This window comes from Phascolarctos cinereus, unplaced genomic scaffold, assembly GCF_003287225.1.
Source record: "Phascolarctos cinereus isolate Bilbo 61053 unplaced genomic scaffold, phaCin_HiC Scaffold_7;HRSCAF=346, whole genome shotgun sequence".
Taxonomy (NCBI): domain Eukaryota; kingdom Metazoa; phylum Chordata; class Mammalia; order Diprotodontia; family Phascolarctidae; genus Phascolarctos; species Phascolarctos cinereus.
The window spans coordinates 45,049,144-45,064,811 of NW_027556180.1; the positions used below are offsets into that span (position 1 = coordinate 45,049,144).

The 15,668-nt window shown below is 42.6% G+C and overlaps 1 protein-coding gene across 1 annotated transcript in view; it reads left to right on the plus strand.

The window, feature by feature from the left end:
* Nucleotides 1-431: 431 nt before the first annotated feature.
* Nucleotides 432-15,668, plus strand: part of CLRN1 (clarin 1) — a 46,459-nt gene continuing 31,222 nt past the window's right edge. The window contains exon 1 of the mRNA XM_078147255.1: nucleotides 432-1,030. Within this exon, the coding sequence (XP_078003381.1) occupies nucleotides 774-1,030 (257 nt within the window). The 5' untranslated portion in view covers nucleotides 432-773. The remainder of the gene's footprint in view (nucleotides 1,031-15,668) is intronic.

A 15,668-nucleotide genomic window follows, 5' to 3' on the forward strand; every position in this document is an offset into this window, starting at 1 on the left:
TCCCCCATTATACAGAGAGAGAAACTGAGGCTCAAAGGAGTTAACTGACCCCAAGGCCTCCCCTTAGGAAGTAGCAGCAATGGGGTGCAAATTTCATTCTTATTTCAATTCCAATCCTGTTGTCATCACCCCAAGCTGCCTCTTGCAAATTAAGCTAGTTGCCTGATTCACAGTTCCTGCTCTATGCCTATCAAAATCCTCAGGTAGTCTAAATGGGTAAGACTTTACATCTACAAATAGGAAAGAAAATAATATGTGCATTCTCTAGACCACTTTATCTCGCCTTTCCCTCAATTAAACCGGCATTAAAGAAAAAAAAAAACTTCTCAGGTTGCTGATAACTTAGAAGAGCCAACCCTATTTCTAGCGGTTTCAACTCATCCAATCAGACAAAAGCGGGTGAGAAAAGAGGAGGCATTCATCGAATTACATAGAGGACTCCATCTGTTATCTTAAACCTTTGTTACCAAGTGACACGGAGAGGAGGAGGAGGAGGAGGAGGAGGAGGAGACTCTTTAAAGTTGTATTTTACCGATGATCCTTCATTCAAAGTTCCCAAACTGAAGGGCAAGAAGGAATAGAGTGGAGGGGAAGAGTCTGAGGTGAGGTATGTTCTGAATGCCGGCATGCAAGGAAACTAATCAGGAGAGAATTTGCGTGGACTGCAAAGCTCAGCGTTCAGTTGTGCAGGCTCAATGAGGGGAATCAAAGGAGTTGCACGGTACCCTTTGTCCAAGCCGTCTTTTCTCTGAAGTTTTCCCTGGCTCCCAATCATGCCCAGCCAACAGAAGAAGGTCATCTTTTGCACTGCTGGTATCCTGAGCTTTGCGTGTTCTTTTGGAGTCATAACAGCCTTAGGAACCCAGCTGTGGGTCAAAGCCAAGATCCTCTGCAAGACCGGAGCCCTGCTTGTCAATGCTTCTGGACAAGAGCTTGAGAAGTTTACTGGGGAGCTCCAGTACGGGCTTTTCCACGGGGAAGGGGTGCGACAATGTGGCTTGGGAGCGAGACCTTTCCGGTTCTCATGTAAGTAATAATTATGCCTGAATTATTTAATACCTGTGCACGTGCCTTGGGGCCGTTGAAAGACTGATCTTTGGAGCCTAACTTTGTCATCCAAGCTAGCCTTTATAAACCGGTGTGAAATGCTCTCAAAATACTGGGATTGCTTCCAGAGCATCCTTTCTCTTTGAAAGGTCTTACTTAAGTTATCAGGAATTAGAATCAAACTACATTGTAGACATTAATATGTATTTCAGACCACAGGTCTTGTTAAAGAAAGGAAATGGAGGGAATTAATACTATTCATTTTTGTGTTTATGCTTCGCTCTCTAAAAAAAAAAACCTCTTTAAACTGATGTGGTTAAATGGGGATGCTTAAAACCCATTGGTGGCTGGGTCATAGCTTTTATTTCTTCTGGAAGAACACTGTAGAAGTTAAGACCAATCACTCACTTGAGCTGGGGTAGGGAAGAGGGTGGAATGCCTCTGAAATTCAAGAGTGTAGCAATTAACTGACCTTCAAAAAGCATGTGTAAGATTCAGAAAGAAGGATCACTTTGCCTCAAGTTTGGTCTCAGGAGTGGTGGCTCAGACGTTCGTAAACTATTTTGGCTTCAAAAAGAAGTTACAAACAATTAGCAAGTAAATTTGCAAGAATAATAAATGGAATTTTATAAGGAGTAATTTGCTGTGTCTCTCGGAACATGTCCTCGGAAATCATTGTGTTTTTTTTTTAAAGAAAGGGTGATTTGGAGCAATCTTATGAGAACTCTGCTAGTCCATTATTGGCATAAATCACTCTTCAGGAAAGAAGGCTGCTAATTGAGGCATTTTAAATGAGTTATTATCCTGTCTCTTCCCCTGCATGGAAGGACACAATTAATTGAATTTATTATTAACATTTTCTGTCTCTAATTAAATTTCAGCAATGGTCTATTTATATTTCCAACCCCCTGCTGCCCCCCACCTTCATTACTTTCCTGGATGTCACTGAGTATTCAACTCACCTATGTTATCAGGTGATAGGAATTTTCAGAGTCCCACTCAATCCTCGAGAATTAGTCTTCTGCCCTTCTAGAGATTATTATGAAGAACTGCGTGATGAAGTATATAGCAAGCCAAGGTACTGAATGGATTTCATTCTGGGGCTCATTAAAGTAATGGAATTGGTAAAGATGCTAAGCTGTCCTGGATCAAGGAGCACAAAGCTTAGTAGCACATGATTTGTAACGATATTAAAAAAAAAAAGTGACATGATTTCACAGCATGTATGAGTCACCAGCAATTCCAATGAAGTTTGGCAATAAAGTTGGCAGGTGTGATTCTTGCATTTTGCTTGGATAAAATGGCCCTAGAAAACTTTTCTTCAAAGGGTATAACATGCTTCCAAGGCTCCCTGGGCTCCTCCAATGGTAGCTGCCCACCTAGTCTGGCCTTCAGCTGGCCTCACTTTTGGTTAGCCTTCCCTCTGGTTTCTTCTTTTCTTCCTGTCTCTCAGGGTTATTATGCTCCTCTGGTAACTACTAACTTTTTTTTTTCTTCCCAGGCTAGTAAAGAGAATCTGAAATTTGTTAATTTACTTTTTGTAGAGAACTATCTTTACATACCTGGCTTATTTTTTTTTCTTTTTTTTCTTTTGGCTGGGCAATGGGGTTAAGTCACTTGCCCAAGGTCACACAACTTACCTTCTTTTTCAGTCATTTCTTTAAGAACACCTTTCCTCCACTTGCCCAACTGAATTCTTTCTTAGTAATGGGTAACCCATTCACATAGTTATGTGTCTGAAGCCAGATTTGAACTCAGGTCCTCCTGAAATCCAGGGCCAGTGCTCTATCCATTGTGCCACCTAGTTACTCCCTCCCCCCATACTTGGCTTATTTAATCTGCAACAGGCAAGAGAGGAAACTGAGGTTCCAGAAGATAAAATTGCCTAAGATTATGAGCAACAAGTGGCTCAGTGGATGTTGTGCTGGGCCTGAAGTCAGGAAGACCCATCTTCCTGAGTTCAAATCTGGCCTCAAACACTTACCAGCTGTGTGACCCTGGTCGAGTCATTTAACCCTGTTCGCCTCAGTTTCCTCCTCTGTAAAATGAGCTGGAGAAGGAAATGGAGGACCACTCCAGTGTCTTTGCCAAGAAAACCCCAAATGGGGTCACAGAGAGACAGACATGATTGAACAATAATAATAATACCATGCAACAGGCAGAATTTGAACCCAGGTTGTCCGACTCCAGTCTCTTTCCATTGTTTGTTCTGGTGCACTGCTTGAGATCCTCACCCGTATACAATAAGAGGGCCCTCGGTTTATCTTAGATTGGACAGGGAAGAGCTGCTGTGTTTAAACTGAAAGGGCAAAATAGATTCAGAGAACTCTGGAGAGTATAGTGTTCATTTGAGTAAATGTTTCCCATGGTTTATGGTCTCTAATCGCTTTAGTATCACAGATTATCATCACTGCACCTGGGAAGTTTTCATTATTACCACAATAACATAAGGTTCTTATCTTTCCATTCAAGATGCCATTACTCAGATATTCAAATAGGTCTGTGTTCTCACCAGTGGGGGGTTGGGTGGTATTCCCTCCAATGTTACAAATCTCGACCTATCCATGCCTTCTCAGTCTTCTCACTCCTCTCACTCCTCTCTTGTCCATGTCCTCCCCCAAATCCACACAAGGGCTCCACATCCTCCTGATGTCATGAGATACCAATGGAACACATGTACTGTCCAATGGTGGGCCCTCATGCTTACCACATAATCAGCCTACCTTCTCTTTCAATCATTTCTTTAAGAACATCTGTCCTCCACTTGCCCAACTGAATTCTTTCTTAGTAATGGGTAACCCGTTCACATAATACTACACTTCTCAGCTATACCCTTGACTTCAATCCCTTGGCAACTGCGATACGGTGACATGACATGACACCACACAATATCAATAAAAGATGAGTATGAAAAAGACAGGCCTTTGTTTCAGGAAGAATTTAGGGGTTCATTAAAAGGACTGTAATTTTCCCAAAGCTGTCCGACTCATTCTCCTGTTCAATAGTCAGCCCAACTCATTTTCCTCTTATAGTGTCTGTCAAAGATTATAAATACACACATATACATACATACATACATATATATATATATATATACGCATACACACATACGTACACACACATACTGATGAATGAGTTCTATATGTTGTCCATTGATCTGGGTATCCAAGTCTGGACTCTGGACAATGGGCACTCTTCATCCACTTGGTTTTAATCACTATTTGGTCAATGTATCTGTCTGTAGCATTTGTGCTATTGTGGTACCCTTGATGTAACCTAACCAGTATGCATTTGAGTGTATATGTATCTCTGTGTATATATGTATATGTGTGCATGTATGCATATATGTCTATGTCTAAGCATGTATATAAACATACATGTGTGTATGCATGTGTATATGTGTATATATTTTTTTCATCTCTGTTCAAACCCTTCTGAGCTTGGCAGAAATCAGCAGCACCATGTTTCAGAGGAAAGAGTGCTATATTTAGAATCAGCGGCCCTGGGCTCAAATTTTGTCTCTGCCAATTACTCTCTTGGTGACTTTGAGCAAGTCCCTTAACCTCTCCAGGCCTTAGGTTCCCATGGACCCTTCTAATTCTAAATCTGTGATCCTTTGGAAAGACCAGAGCATGTTCTTTTTTGGTCATCACTTTTTTTTTTAGGCAATTGGGGTTAAGTGACTTGCCTAGGGTCACACAGCTAGTAAGTGTCAAGTGTTTGATTTGAGGCGGGATTTGAGCTCAGGTCCTTCCGACTTCAGGGCTGGTGCTCTATCCACTGCGCCACCTAGCTGCCCCTTGGCCATCACGTTTAAGAACTCATGGTCCCCTCTATGACATGATGAAGGATCAAAGCAGGACTTCAGTGGAATTGTTGTTGTTATGAACATATCAGCTGGAGGGGAGGAAAAAAGCTCAGAAAAATCAGCCCAAATTGGCCTTCTTACACATGGACATTTTAATTTAGTTCAATAGATATTTATCAAGCATCTACCATGTTCAAGGCAGCTTGGCACAGTGTCCTCAAAATATGGAAGACCTAGGTTCATGTCCTGTCTCTGACTCAGACTACTGGTGTTATATTAAGCAATTTCTTCAATGCCTCAATGACCCCAGACAGTTTTCAAAGATTAGAAGATGTCATTCTGCATGGGGATGGGGGGGTTGAGAAGGGGAAGTTTCCCTCATTGAGAGATCATCATAGCAATGTTGAAGGCACTGTACAAAGTTCCAGGGAGACCAAGACAAAAATGATACAGTCCCTACCTTCAAGGAGCTTACATTCTACTGGAAGGACTCTATGTACAAATAAGTAATTTGCGGGCTGGAGAACAAAATTAGAAATGCCCAGGGACCTCACTTCCTGCCTTCCTGACTTTCTTCAAGACTCAACTCAAGCAGAAGGATTTTTTCAGTTCCCCCTCCCTCCTTGAGAGCCTACCATCTGAGATTGCCTTCCATGGGGGAGGGAGTAAACATATATAATAGCACCTAGTTGCTACCCTTAATAAAAGGATTTGTTCTGTGAAGTTTGGATTCAGTCAAAGGGCTGCACTTGAGGACCTAGAGGTCCACCTGTGACTTCAAGGCTGCAGATTCCCCACCCTTGACCTAGTATATGCCAGGCACTGTGCTAAACACTTCACAAATATTTGGTTCATTGCTGGTCCAATATTAATCTGGAAGGGAACACAGCTCATTTCACTGGAAGTCCTTTTTAAATTTTCCCTTTAAAAAAGTTACTAGGAAAAACTTGCAACATTTTGGTTTTGCAAAAAAGTTTCCACAGGAGAGTAGGAAAGTGAAACCTCCACTTCGATCCCTCTCCCTCCTCCCCTCAGCTCCTCTAATTGATCTTTCTCAAATCAGTTTTCATTATTTGTTGGTAGCAACTATAATGTTATTCCTATTTTCTTTAAAAAATTACATTTTAATATAGTTATGTAGTTAGCTACACCAAGTTTCTATCCAAACTTTTCTTCAGGTAGGAGGCACCTCATGAAGAGATAAGGCATTGGCCTCTATCCTTACGTCCAAAGCCAGATCTATATTGGTTGCTGACCTTGCAAACATTTGAGAACCTTGCACATGTATGATAGATGTGGCTGTGGACACACCGTCCAGCATTGCGGGATAACGTGCCATTGAAGAACGGCTGAGGAGATTGGGCCAACGATTTACCTCATTTGTTGCCATTTCTGTTTTCCACTGACCATGATGTCTCTTTTAATTATGAAAGGAATTTGCATCACCAGCAAACCCTGATGGGCTGGGAAAGCCTCCTCTGAGCCTTCTTTCTGCCTCGTTTGATCTGGCTGATTCTCATCAGTTTCTGGGTCAGCCTTTCATTTTCAAAAGGTCATCAGCATTCATACTTAGCGCCCAAATCCATTCATTATGATAAAGGAATGCTTCTTCTTCCCAGACCCAACAACCGACTGCTCCTGCTTAGTTTTCCTGTATGTCACCAGAAAATAACAAAACCAAACCAAAAACTTGAACATTATATCTAGGTTTTAAATGGAGCTGTAAGGACAAAAACAGCCCTTTCTGAAGTGTGTGTGTGTGTGTGTGTGTGTGAGGGGCATGAGGCAGGGGTTATATTTTTAATGGATTTTTAAAAAAAATCCACTAATATAGAAAATGGTAAAAAATATGATACTCACAAGCATAAGGTCGATTTCTCCTAAACAAACCGTAGGAGGCAAGCAATTTGAAAATCAAGATTGTTTTGCTTTCTCCCCTCGTTCCCAGGGCTTTCACAGACTCTGAGGGGGTCCAGATGTGTAATTTAATCTGTGTGTAGAGACTGTCTCCACTGATGCACATCAATCAATGGCTTGTCTGCAACTGACAGTCTTAATTGCCAAGGCATGGAGAGTTTAAATGATTTGACTGACCCATGGTTATACTTTGTCTGAGTCAGAGACAGGCCTGCAACCCAGGTTTTCCTGCCTATGAGGCCAACACATGACTTCACCTTGCACACAGCAGTTGTACTATAAATGCCTGAATTGAATTGATTATTTATTTGCAGCCAAGTTATTTCAACATTTCAGAAAAAAAATAAATATTTTTGAGGTGGATGAAATAAGTTTTAAATGATCATACTTTAGCTCACAACTTCAGCTATATAGTCAGGTTTGGGTTTTTTGGGGGGAGGGTTGGGAAGCTGCTCCTATGATTCCACCAGGATGGGGAAATTCTGTTGTAAAAGTTCTTTCCACCAGTGCAGAGAGCAATTAGTCTGCATCTAATAGTCTAACAGAGTCTGGGGTTAAATTGACTAGCCATGATCACAGTTAGTATAGGTCAAAGGCAGACTTTGAACTCAGGTTTTTCTAACTCCAAAGTGAGCCCTTCATCTGCCTCACCACTCTGCTTCTCAAGCTGAACAAGAAAAATCTCAGGAATTTGAACCTCAGTAATTCAGAGTTTGTGGAAATTTGGATAGGGGCTAGGTTTAGTAAATGGAAAAAAAAAGTTTTGTTGAGTTATTAAACGATAGTGGAAAGATCACGAAGGGGTATTATACACAGTTCAGGAGAACAAACTGCAATCACTTTAGAAACTCCCATTTACATAAGCCTTGCTAGCAACCTTTCTTCTTTCCCTGATCCACTTTGAGAGTAATCTTCCTGATGTTTCACTCCCATCTGGTCACCCACCACCCAGAAATCTTTTGTGGCTCACCATTGGCCTAGTTAAGTATCAGCTGCTTAGACTGGTATTCTAGGCTCTTCCTGCTCTGGTTCTATTCAACTTTTCCCATGTTATCTCTCATTATTCCACTAATATTGGTCACCTTCATGTTCTTGAAACATTCCCTGAGTCACCCACCTGGACTACCTGCTCTTCACCCATGACACCTCAAATCCTGCCTATCTCAAACGCCAACTCCTCCGTGATGCTTTCTTGTAAAATGCGGTCTCTCCCACTGCCAAATCCTCAAAGTGTTTTACGGAACTCACCACATTCTAATTTGTTTTTGTGTATGAGCTGTCCTTTATACCTCGCTATGTCTGAAGCAGGATTGAACTCAAGTTTTCTTGACTCCAAGCCCAGCACTGGACTTGTTTAAGATCACAGAGCTAGGATGTGTCAAAGGAGGGTCTTGGACCCAGGGGCTTCTTGACTCTGAGATTAGCTCTCTATACCTCCACCATTGCTGCCATGATGCTCCTGAAAAAATGGTAGTCTTTGTTTCTTTAAACACTTGTTTTTTGGGGGTTTTTTTTGGTCAGCAAGTATTAAGTGCCTTCTCTGTGTCCAGCTCTGATGATAATAATTGTGATTTTTAAAATTAGATTGAGAATAGGCATGTTATTGATTTCATTATGCATGACAGCTGCATACACTTCATGTATAAATCTGCAAATGTGTCTTCCCTCCCTATGAACATTAATAAAAATTCTGTCTTTGGCCGTAACATACATGAAAGACATGTTCAGATATGGTTGAAATGACTGACATGTGACCAGAAGTCTTGTCTACCCTAGAGCCTTTGACCTTTGTTTGCAAATACACCCTTCCACGTGAAGCCTAACGCTAGTTTTCTTCTGTCTCTTTGCCTCCAGACTGGCTACCTGACACACTGGCCAAAAATAAAAATAAAAAATCAGCCCATGTCTTTGGTACAGAGATCTGCCACTCTACTTTCCCAGAATTCCCAGAACCAAGGAAGTACCACAAGATTGGAAGACAAATGTCGCATTTTTTTTTTGGTTAAAGACAAGAATAGAGTCTAAAGATGATAAACCAGGGACAACATTTGAGAACACATTATTAATGAGGATGTTGGTGAACATCTGGAAAAGAATCAGTGATTACCAATAATCAACCTAGCTCCTTCAATACCAGTTATACCAAATTAGTCTCATTTTCTTTTTTGATCAGTTGCAGATAGGAAGATAAAGGGAATGTTGTAAATATGATATACATGGATTTTTCCAAAGTACTTAACTAAGTCTTTCATGTTATTCTTTATGAATAGTTTGAGAGCTCTGGCCTTGATAATAGTACAAAATTATATAGATTCAAAATGACTGAGCCCAAAGAATAATCATAAGTGGTTTGATGTCAACTTTAGAAGGAGGTCTTCAGGGGACTGGCCTGGGAATCCGTCCTTAAAGCCTGTGCTGCTTAGCATTTTTATCGGTGACTCGGATAAAGGCATAGATGGAAAGCTTATCAGATTTACAGGTGACACTCTATACCTCAATACTCTTTCCTCCATCTCAGATCTTTTTCTCTATTCAGAAGTAAAATAAATAAATGGTGCAAGGCAAGCAGTAGGTTGAGTTGGGAGTAGGGGAAGTCGAAGTAGCCCTCGGCATTTCCTTGGGGGTATAGAGAGATTTGGAGGAGAAAAGAAGAGGAAGGTGAGATGACAGCAGAAGGCTGACCTATCCTAACAAGTACAGGGGCACTCATCTCACTCTTTCCCTCTCTTGCCCTCCTCTTCATTTGCCGAAGTCATCAGTGCAAGGTGGTAGTGTTAGCCTGATGGGAGTACCAAAGGGTTACTACTGTCCAACAGGCTTAGCATCTCTCTGGAGGTATAGGAAGCTGAGAGAATATTCTAGGCGTGAAAGACATGGAGATGGGAGATGAACATTATATACAGAGAACAGCAAATAAGCCAGGCTGAGTAGAACCTAGGAGGAGGAGGAGTTTGTAATTGACTTGGAAACATACATTTGAACAAAATTATGAAGGGCTTTCTATGCCATATAGAGGAATTAGTATTTCACCTTGAGGTAAGAGTGAAGCACTGAAGCTCCTGCAAGATGGGAGGAATGTCATCAGATCAGAGCGTTAGGGATATAAATTTGGCAGCCTTGTGGAGGTCAGGCTGGAGGGGAAAGAGGCTTAATACAGGAGGCTGCTATTGCATTGGCCTCTGGAAGAGTGTTAAGGGCCTGGATTATGGTTATTGTAGTGTGAGAGGAGAGGAGAGAACAGGGGCAAGAAATATTATGGAAACAGAACCATAATAGGATTTGGCAACTTCTTGGATATTGTAAGTGAGTGAGAGAAAAAAATTTAATGATGACTCAAGTTATAAACGATGACAATGGGAAAAATGGCGGTAACCTTGAAGCCAGCAGCAGGGGAAGAGTTTATGGGGAAAGATGAGGCCTATTTTCCAAAACACAACCCATGTTGAATTTGAGATTCTTAGGGTCCAATCCAGCGGTAATCCCAATAAGCCACTGGAAATGCAAGACTGGGGCTCAGGAGAGTGATAGTGGCCGAATATGTGGATTTGGGGGTCTTTTGGGGGGAGCTGAGTGGCAATAATGAACAAGAAGCCTGCTGGCCCAGTGTAATGTAGGGTGGGGGGATGGTATGTCTGGAGAAAGTGCCGCTGTCTGCTGAGATAAGCCAGGTTTTCATGAAGGCCAGAAGATGGGATGAGCATTCAAGATTATTTGTTAACAATACAATAAGAGTTTCATAAGGCACACAATAGAAGAGAGGGGGAGAAAAAGGGATGGAGGAGGGGTAGGTTTGACATGGATAGGCATAATGGAACTGTGAGCAATGAGGGTGGGGGTGGGCAGGAGAAGGGATCTGAGGCCTATAGGCAGGCTGAGACTCTGAATCACAGACATTTTCAGTGAAAATTTCAAAAGACTGTAGACCCTCCCTTCCCAGTAGTAATTAGCTCTAGGCCTACAATAATAATAATTAATAATAATAATAATAATAGCAGCTAACATTTATATAGTACTTTCCATGTACCAGGCACCATGCTAAGTGCTTGCAATTATTATTATAATTTGACACAACAATCCTGGGATGTAGGTGCTATTATTATCCCCATTTTACAGATGAGGAAACTGAAGCAAACAGAGGTCAAGTGACTTGCCCAGGATCACACGACTAATAAGTGTCTGAGGCTAAATTTGAACTCAGGTCTTCCTGACTCGAGGCCTTCATCCACTATGCCACCTAGCTGCCTTCAGCTCAGAGTTGATTTGATTTTATAAAACTCAGAAGAAGATTGTAGAGATCCTTTCATCCCTGGAATTGCTGACAAGAACCTTCTTCCTTTTCCTTCTCCCCCTCTCCGGCTTTTTTCACCTGTTACTAATAGAATGTAAGTTCCTTGAGGGTAGGCAATTGTTTCATTTTTGCCTTTGTATTCTAGCACGGCACCTGCAGCACATAGTAGGCGTTTCACAAAGCCTTGTTGATTGATTTGTTACTGGGAAGGGGATAGAGAGGGGGTTGTGTGGGCCAGGGGGTTTCCATCACTGCTGGAAGGTCCTGACTAGGGGATGCTCAGAATCATGGTCTTTCCTCCCTCTGCTGCTGAGGAGGCACCCTAAGGTCTCATGCTCTGAGTCTCAGCTGCTAGTCCTCCTCCCAGGGTCACTCCCCCTCCCTCCCCGCTTCACTGAGGAGGCTGCAGGTGCTGTTAGAGCTGCAGGCTTTTCCCACAGCCGTTGCCTATGGCAACTGATGCTGTTTTCCCTTCGGTCTCCCTTCCTTAGTATTCTCTCTCGCTGAGTGCACCTCTTGGGAAGGCTCAGGTGAGGAACGGCTAAAGTGGCTGTACGATCACATGGTTTAGAGCTGGGATCTGAGAGAAGCTCCGGACCAATGCCCTCATGTTACAAACGAGGAAACTGAGGCTGAGAGAGGTCATGGTGACTACTCCAAGATCACACAGGTAGGAACAGGGATGGAATCTGCATCCCGGGCTTCTAGCCCCAAATCCAGAGATCTTTTCGGCATTCCAGGCTGCTTTGCTTATGACTAGATTAGGTTTCTACTTTCACCAAAGCGTCATACAGTCTCATGAAGCCTCCTGGGGCTTCTCCAGAGCACAGGTTCTGCCCATTTTGTCTGGGGCAGCCCTTCTTATTCGACTTTCCTTTCACCTCTGCCTTGTTTTCCATACTTGGACATTTTTCTCGTGCCTCAAAGTTAACTAAAAACAAACAAACAAAAAATCTAAAAAATAGGGGCAGCTGGGTGGTGCAGTGGATAGAGCACCCCAATTGACTAAAAAAAATTTATAAAAAAAAGTTAACTAAAAACCTATGACAAATATTCTTCCTAGGTCAGGGGGAGTGAGTAAAAGATAGGAACCTTCTCTCTACTCTGGGTTTTTTTCCCCTTAAGTCTCTCCCCAAGGGACCAGCTTTCACTATTCCAGGAGCAGATGCCCCATTCGTCTCAATTCGCAGAGGTCACTAGATAAGATGGTTTCAATCACCCTTGTGTTCTGAGCCCCAGCACTCTGGCACCTCCTTAACCCCCTAGCACAGCAGATGAGTGTTCTAAAGGTGTTTGTTCTAAGTCCCAGGTAAGCTGAGCACATCAAGGAGGCTATCTACTGGCTGCATAGTTTGAGGCAGGTTACAGACTCCTTCTGGAGTCCCTCTGCAATCTCTGGCCATTTTCTTCCCGCATCTCTGGAGCTGACTTTTCCTTGATCCCCATCCCATCCAACCTTATTGGGCTAGGCAGCCAAAGGAAGAAGGCATAGAAAAACAGAAGCAAGCCTGTTTCACACTTAGCAAGAAAAGAAGAGGCAGCCTGTTGTGGTGGGTGGATGGTCAGCATTGGTATCTTAAAGATCTGTGTTCAAGTCCTCCTCTTGAGGAGATTAACTACCATTCTGATCTTGCATCGCACTATTTGCTTACTTAACCAATACTTATTTTCATAGCATGTTCACCTCTGTGTCCATCTCAGCCCTTGTCTGATTTTCCACAAATTTATAATGATTGAGGTCTAAATTTAAGTCAACACCACTTACTATATGCCAGCACTGTGCTAAGTGGCAGAGAAATGAAGAAAGGGGAAAACACAGTCCCATGCTCTCAAGATGCTCACAATCTAATGGGGGAGACATTATGCTAATAAATTGTAGGTAGATGCAAGACATATACATGTATTTCAGAGAGGGGAAAGCATCAGCAGCTGGAAGTGAGGGGGCACCAGCAAACGTCTTCTGCTGAGGTATAAGTGAGGGGGCAGAGCATTCCAGGCCTAAGGGATAGCCTGTGCTAAGACATGGAACATGGAGACGAAGTGTTAATGAGGTTTAATCTCACAACTAGAGAGACATCATGGCACAGATGACCTGGGTTCAAGTCCTGACACAAATGAACTGTGTGACCCTGAGCAAGTCAGTCACTGAATTGTCATCGGCAATTTGAAGACAAGTTGCCAGGCTTCATCAATAAAGGGAGTTCCCACACTGGGAGGTTCCTAAACCAATGAAAATAGCATTGGTCCACTTGGTTTCCCATTTCTGTAATGTTTTCCCCCCAAGTCCCTGCCTCCTACTTGGCCTAGGTATACAAGTGTCTATGAAGACAAATGACGGCTCCAGCATGGTTTACAGTTTGTATTAAAATAATAATAATAAATCTTGCCCATAGTAGGTGCTCAAGAAATATTTGCTGAATCACTGAAGGAATAAATATTAAAGGCTTACTGCAAAGCTTTCCATCATACCGTCAAATTACTTTGATAACTAATGTTGGAGGCTGGATACGTTTCCGCATGTTACAGCTATAACTAGATATTATCATACTTTGGGCAAGTGCACAAAGCAAACGTTCAGGTGGGATGGGGGGAATCCAAACGTGGGGTGAGGTTGCTTCTGGGGAGGCAGGGTAGCCGGATAGAGGGTAGAATTACCCCCAGCCTGCTATCTGCTAGCTTCTTATTTCAACTAATCATTCTAGCTAGCTAGAGTCTGAGCTCTGTCATTCTGAAGGATAGTGAGCGCTCCAGGTACCCTCTAAATTCAGCACCTTGAGGCAAAGGCCTGCTATCCTTACCCTAGTTAAAGCCCTCTCTTACAACTATAGTAGCTTGGCCCAGAGTCTTTGCTAACAAACACCTCTAGGGTAGATATTGCCAAAATAGAACCAAGATCACTTACAAAGTCACCAAGGCAATTATCAAAACGATCGTGTCTTTCATTAGACAATATGACCAGCCCTCTAGACATAGGCAATAGATAGGGAATGTCTCCTCCAGTTAACTCCATGCAGCAAGCTTTCATTTAGTGCCCACTCTGTGAGTTCAGCACTGTGCTAGAATGGGATTGGAGAGTTTAAAAGATCATTTTTACTACACTCACTTGTGCACTTAATGGCATTCTGCGGGATACATTAAAAACATTACAGGCAGATTTTACGAGGGGATACAGCAGTCCAACAAAAATATAAATAACTGGCCTTTCATTGGATCACATAGATAATGCATTAATTTGCTGTCAAATAACATGCTTTTATTGCATGACCAGTAGAGCTGATTGCTGGTAAACATTTTACAGGGTGGATTAATTTATGCATTGCTCATACTTAGCTCTCCCAGTGTGCTATAACTGTGGCAAAGATGTTCTAGGGAGTTATTACCCCAATGTAATCATACCCCTGCAGATTAGAAGCAGTGAAGTGTGTTCTATTATCAGAGACACATATTTACCAAAGCATCTGTTGTCCCTAGACCGCCACAGGTGATTAAGACTCACTCACTTATGCTGAATAGTCTTTGCTGTAGATATATGTTCAGGTAGATAGAAACACATCAGCTCACATTGTGGCTGGAGGATTTCAGAAAAGATAACTCTCACAACTCAATATGAAACTTCTGCCAAGCCAATGCTGGTCTTCTGCTTCAATGGGTTCCAAATTCCTTTTCCCCTGACCATGTAGAACTCAATAACTGGATGGGATATTAGGGAAGACATACAGAAAAAGATAAATACAATAAGCATGTATCAGAGAATGTCTTTTAGTGGATTTTCAGAATGACTAACTACAGATGGTCTATGCTGAAGGTCAGATGGAGAGTGCTTCCTCTAAGAAAAAAGGATCCTGGCCTCATTCTCTCAAAAAGAAAGTGAACGTGGAGTCACCAGGGACCAAATACAATCTTTTGTTCACACCCGCACACCCACAAGCCTCTTTATGTGAAGAATGAAAAGTGGAGAAGAGAAAAAAGAGCCCTGGAATCTTCCATCTCTCACTTTAATTGAGAGAAAAGATGCTTTATAGCAGACAGTGATATTTTCCTAGCCTCAAGTTCTGAAGGCTTAGATAAGCTTACCTGCATCTTGCACCTGGAGGGATTTGGGCATGGAGGGATCACAGGGTCAAAGCAGCAGGCCAGTGCAGGGATGGGCTTGAAAAGCAACCAAGATATTTGCCCTGCTAGGGCTATCTCAATGGAGGCCAAGGGGAGAGTTTCTATTGAAAAGGGCAGCCAATCTTCAGAAAGGTGCTTCTGCCCCCTAGCATGGCTCTGCCTGGTGGCTACACTAGAAGGGAATTCTCCAGGCACATTCAGATGAAGCCCCTCAGTAATCCTTCAGTCTTGAGGTCCTTGTCTAATTGCATGGAGCCATAGATTCCAGGGAACAATGGAAAGTTGCCTTTGTCACTAGGGAGTACTCTCCAGCGTGGGCCCCACTTTCTGCTATCAGTCTTTCTGCTCAGGGCATGGATAGAGGCTTCCAGAACCATATCTCAGGCAAGTAGCATTATATGGGCCTGGAGCAAATATGCCTTTGGTGGGGGCAGGAGGGAAAGTAAAATGGATGTGTGGCAGCAGATACCCCATGGGGCCAACAAGTTGCAGCTT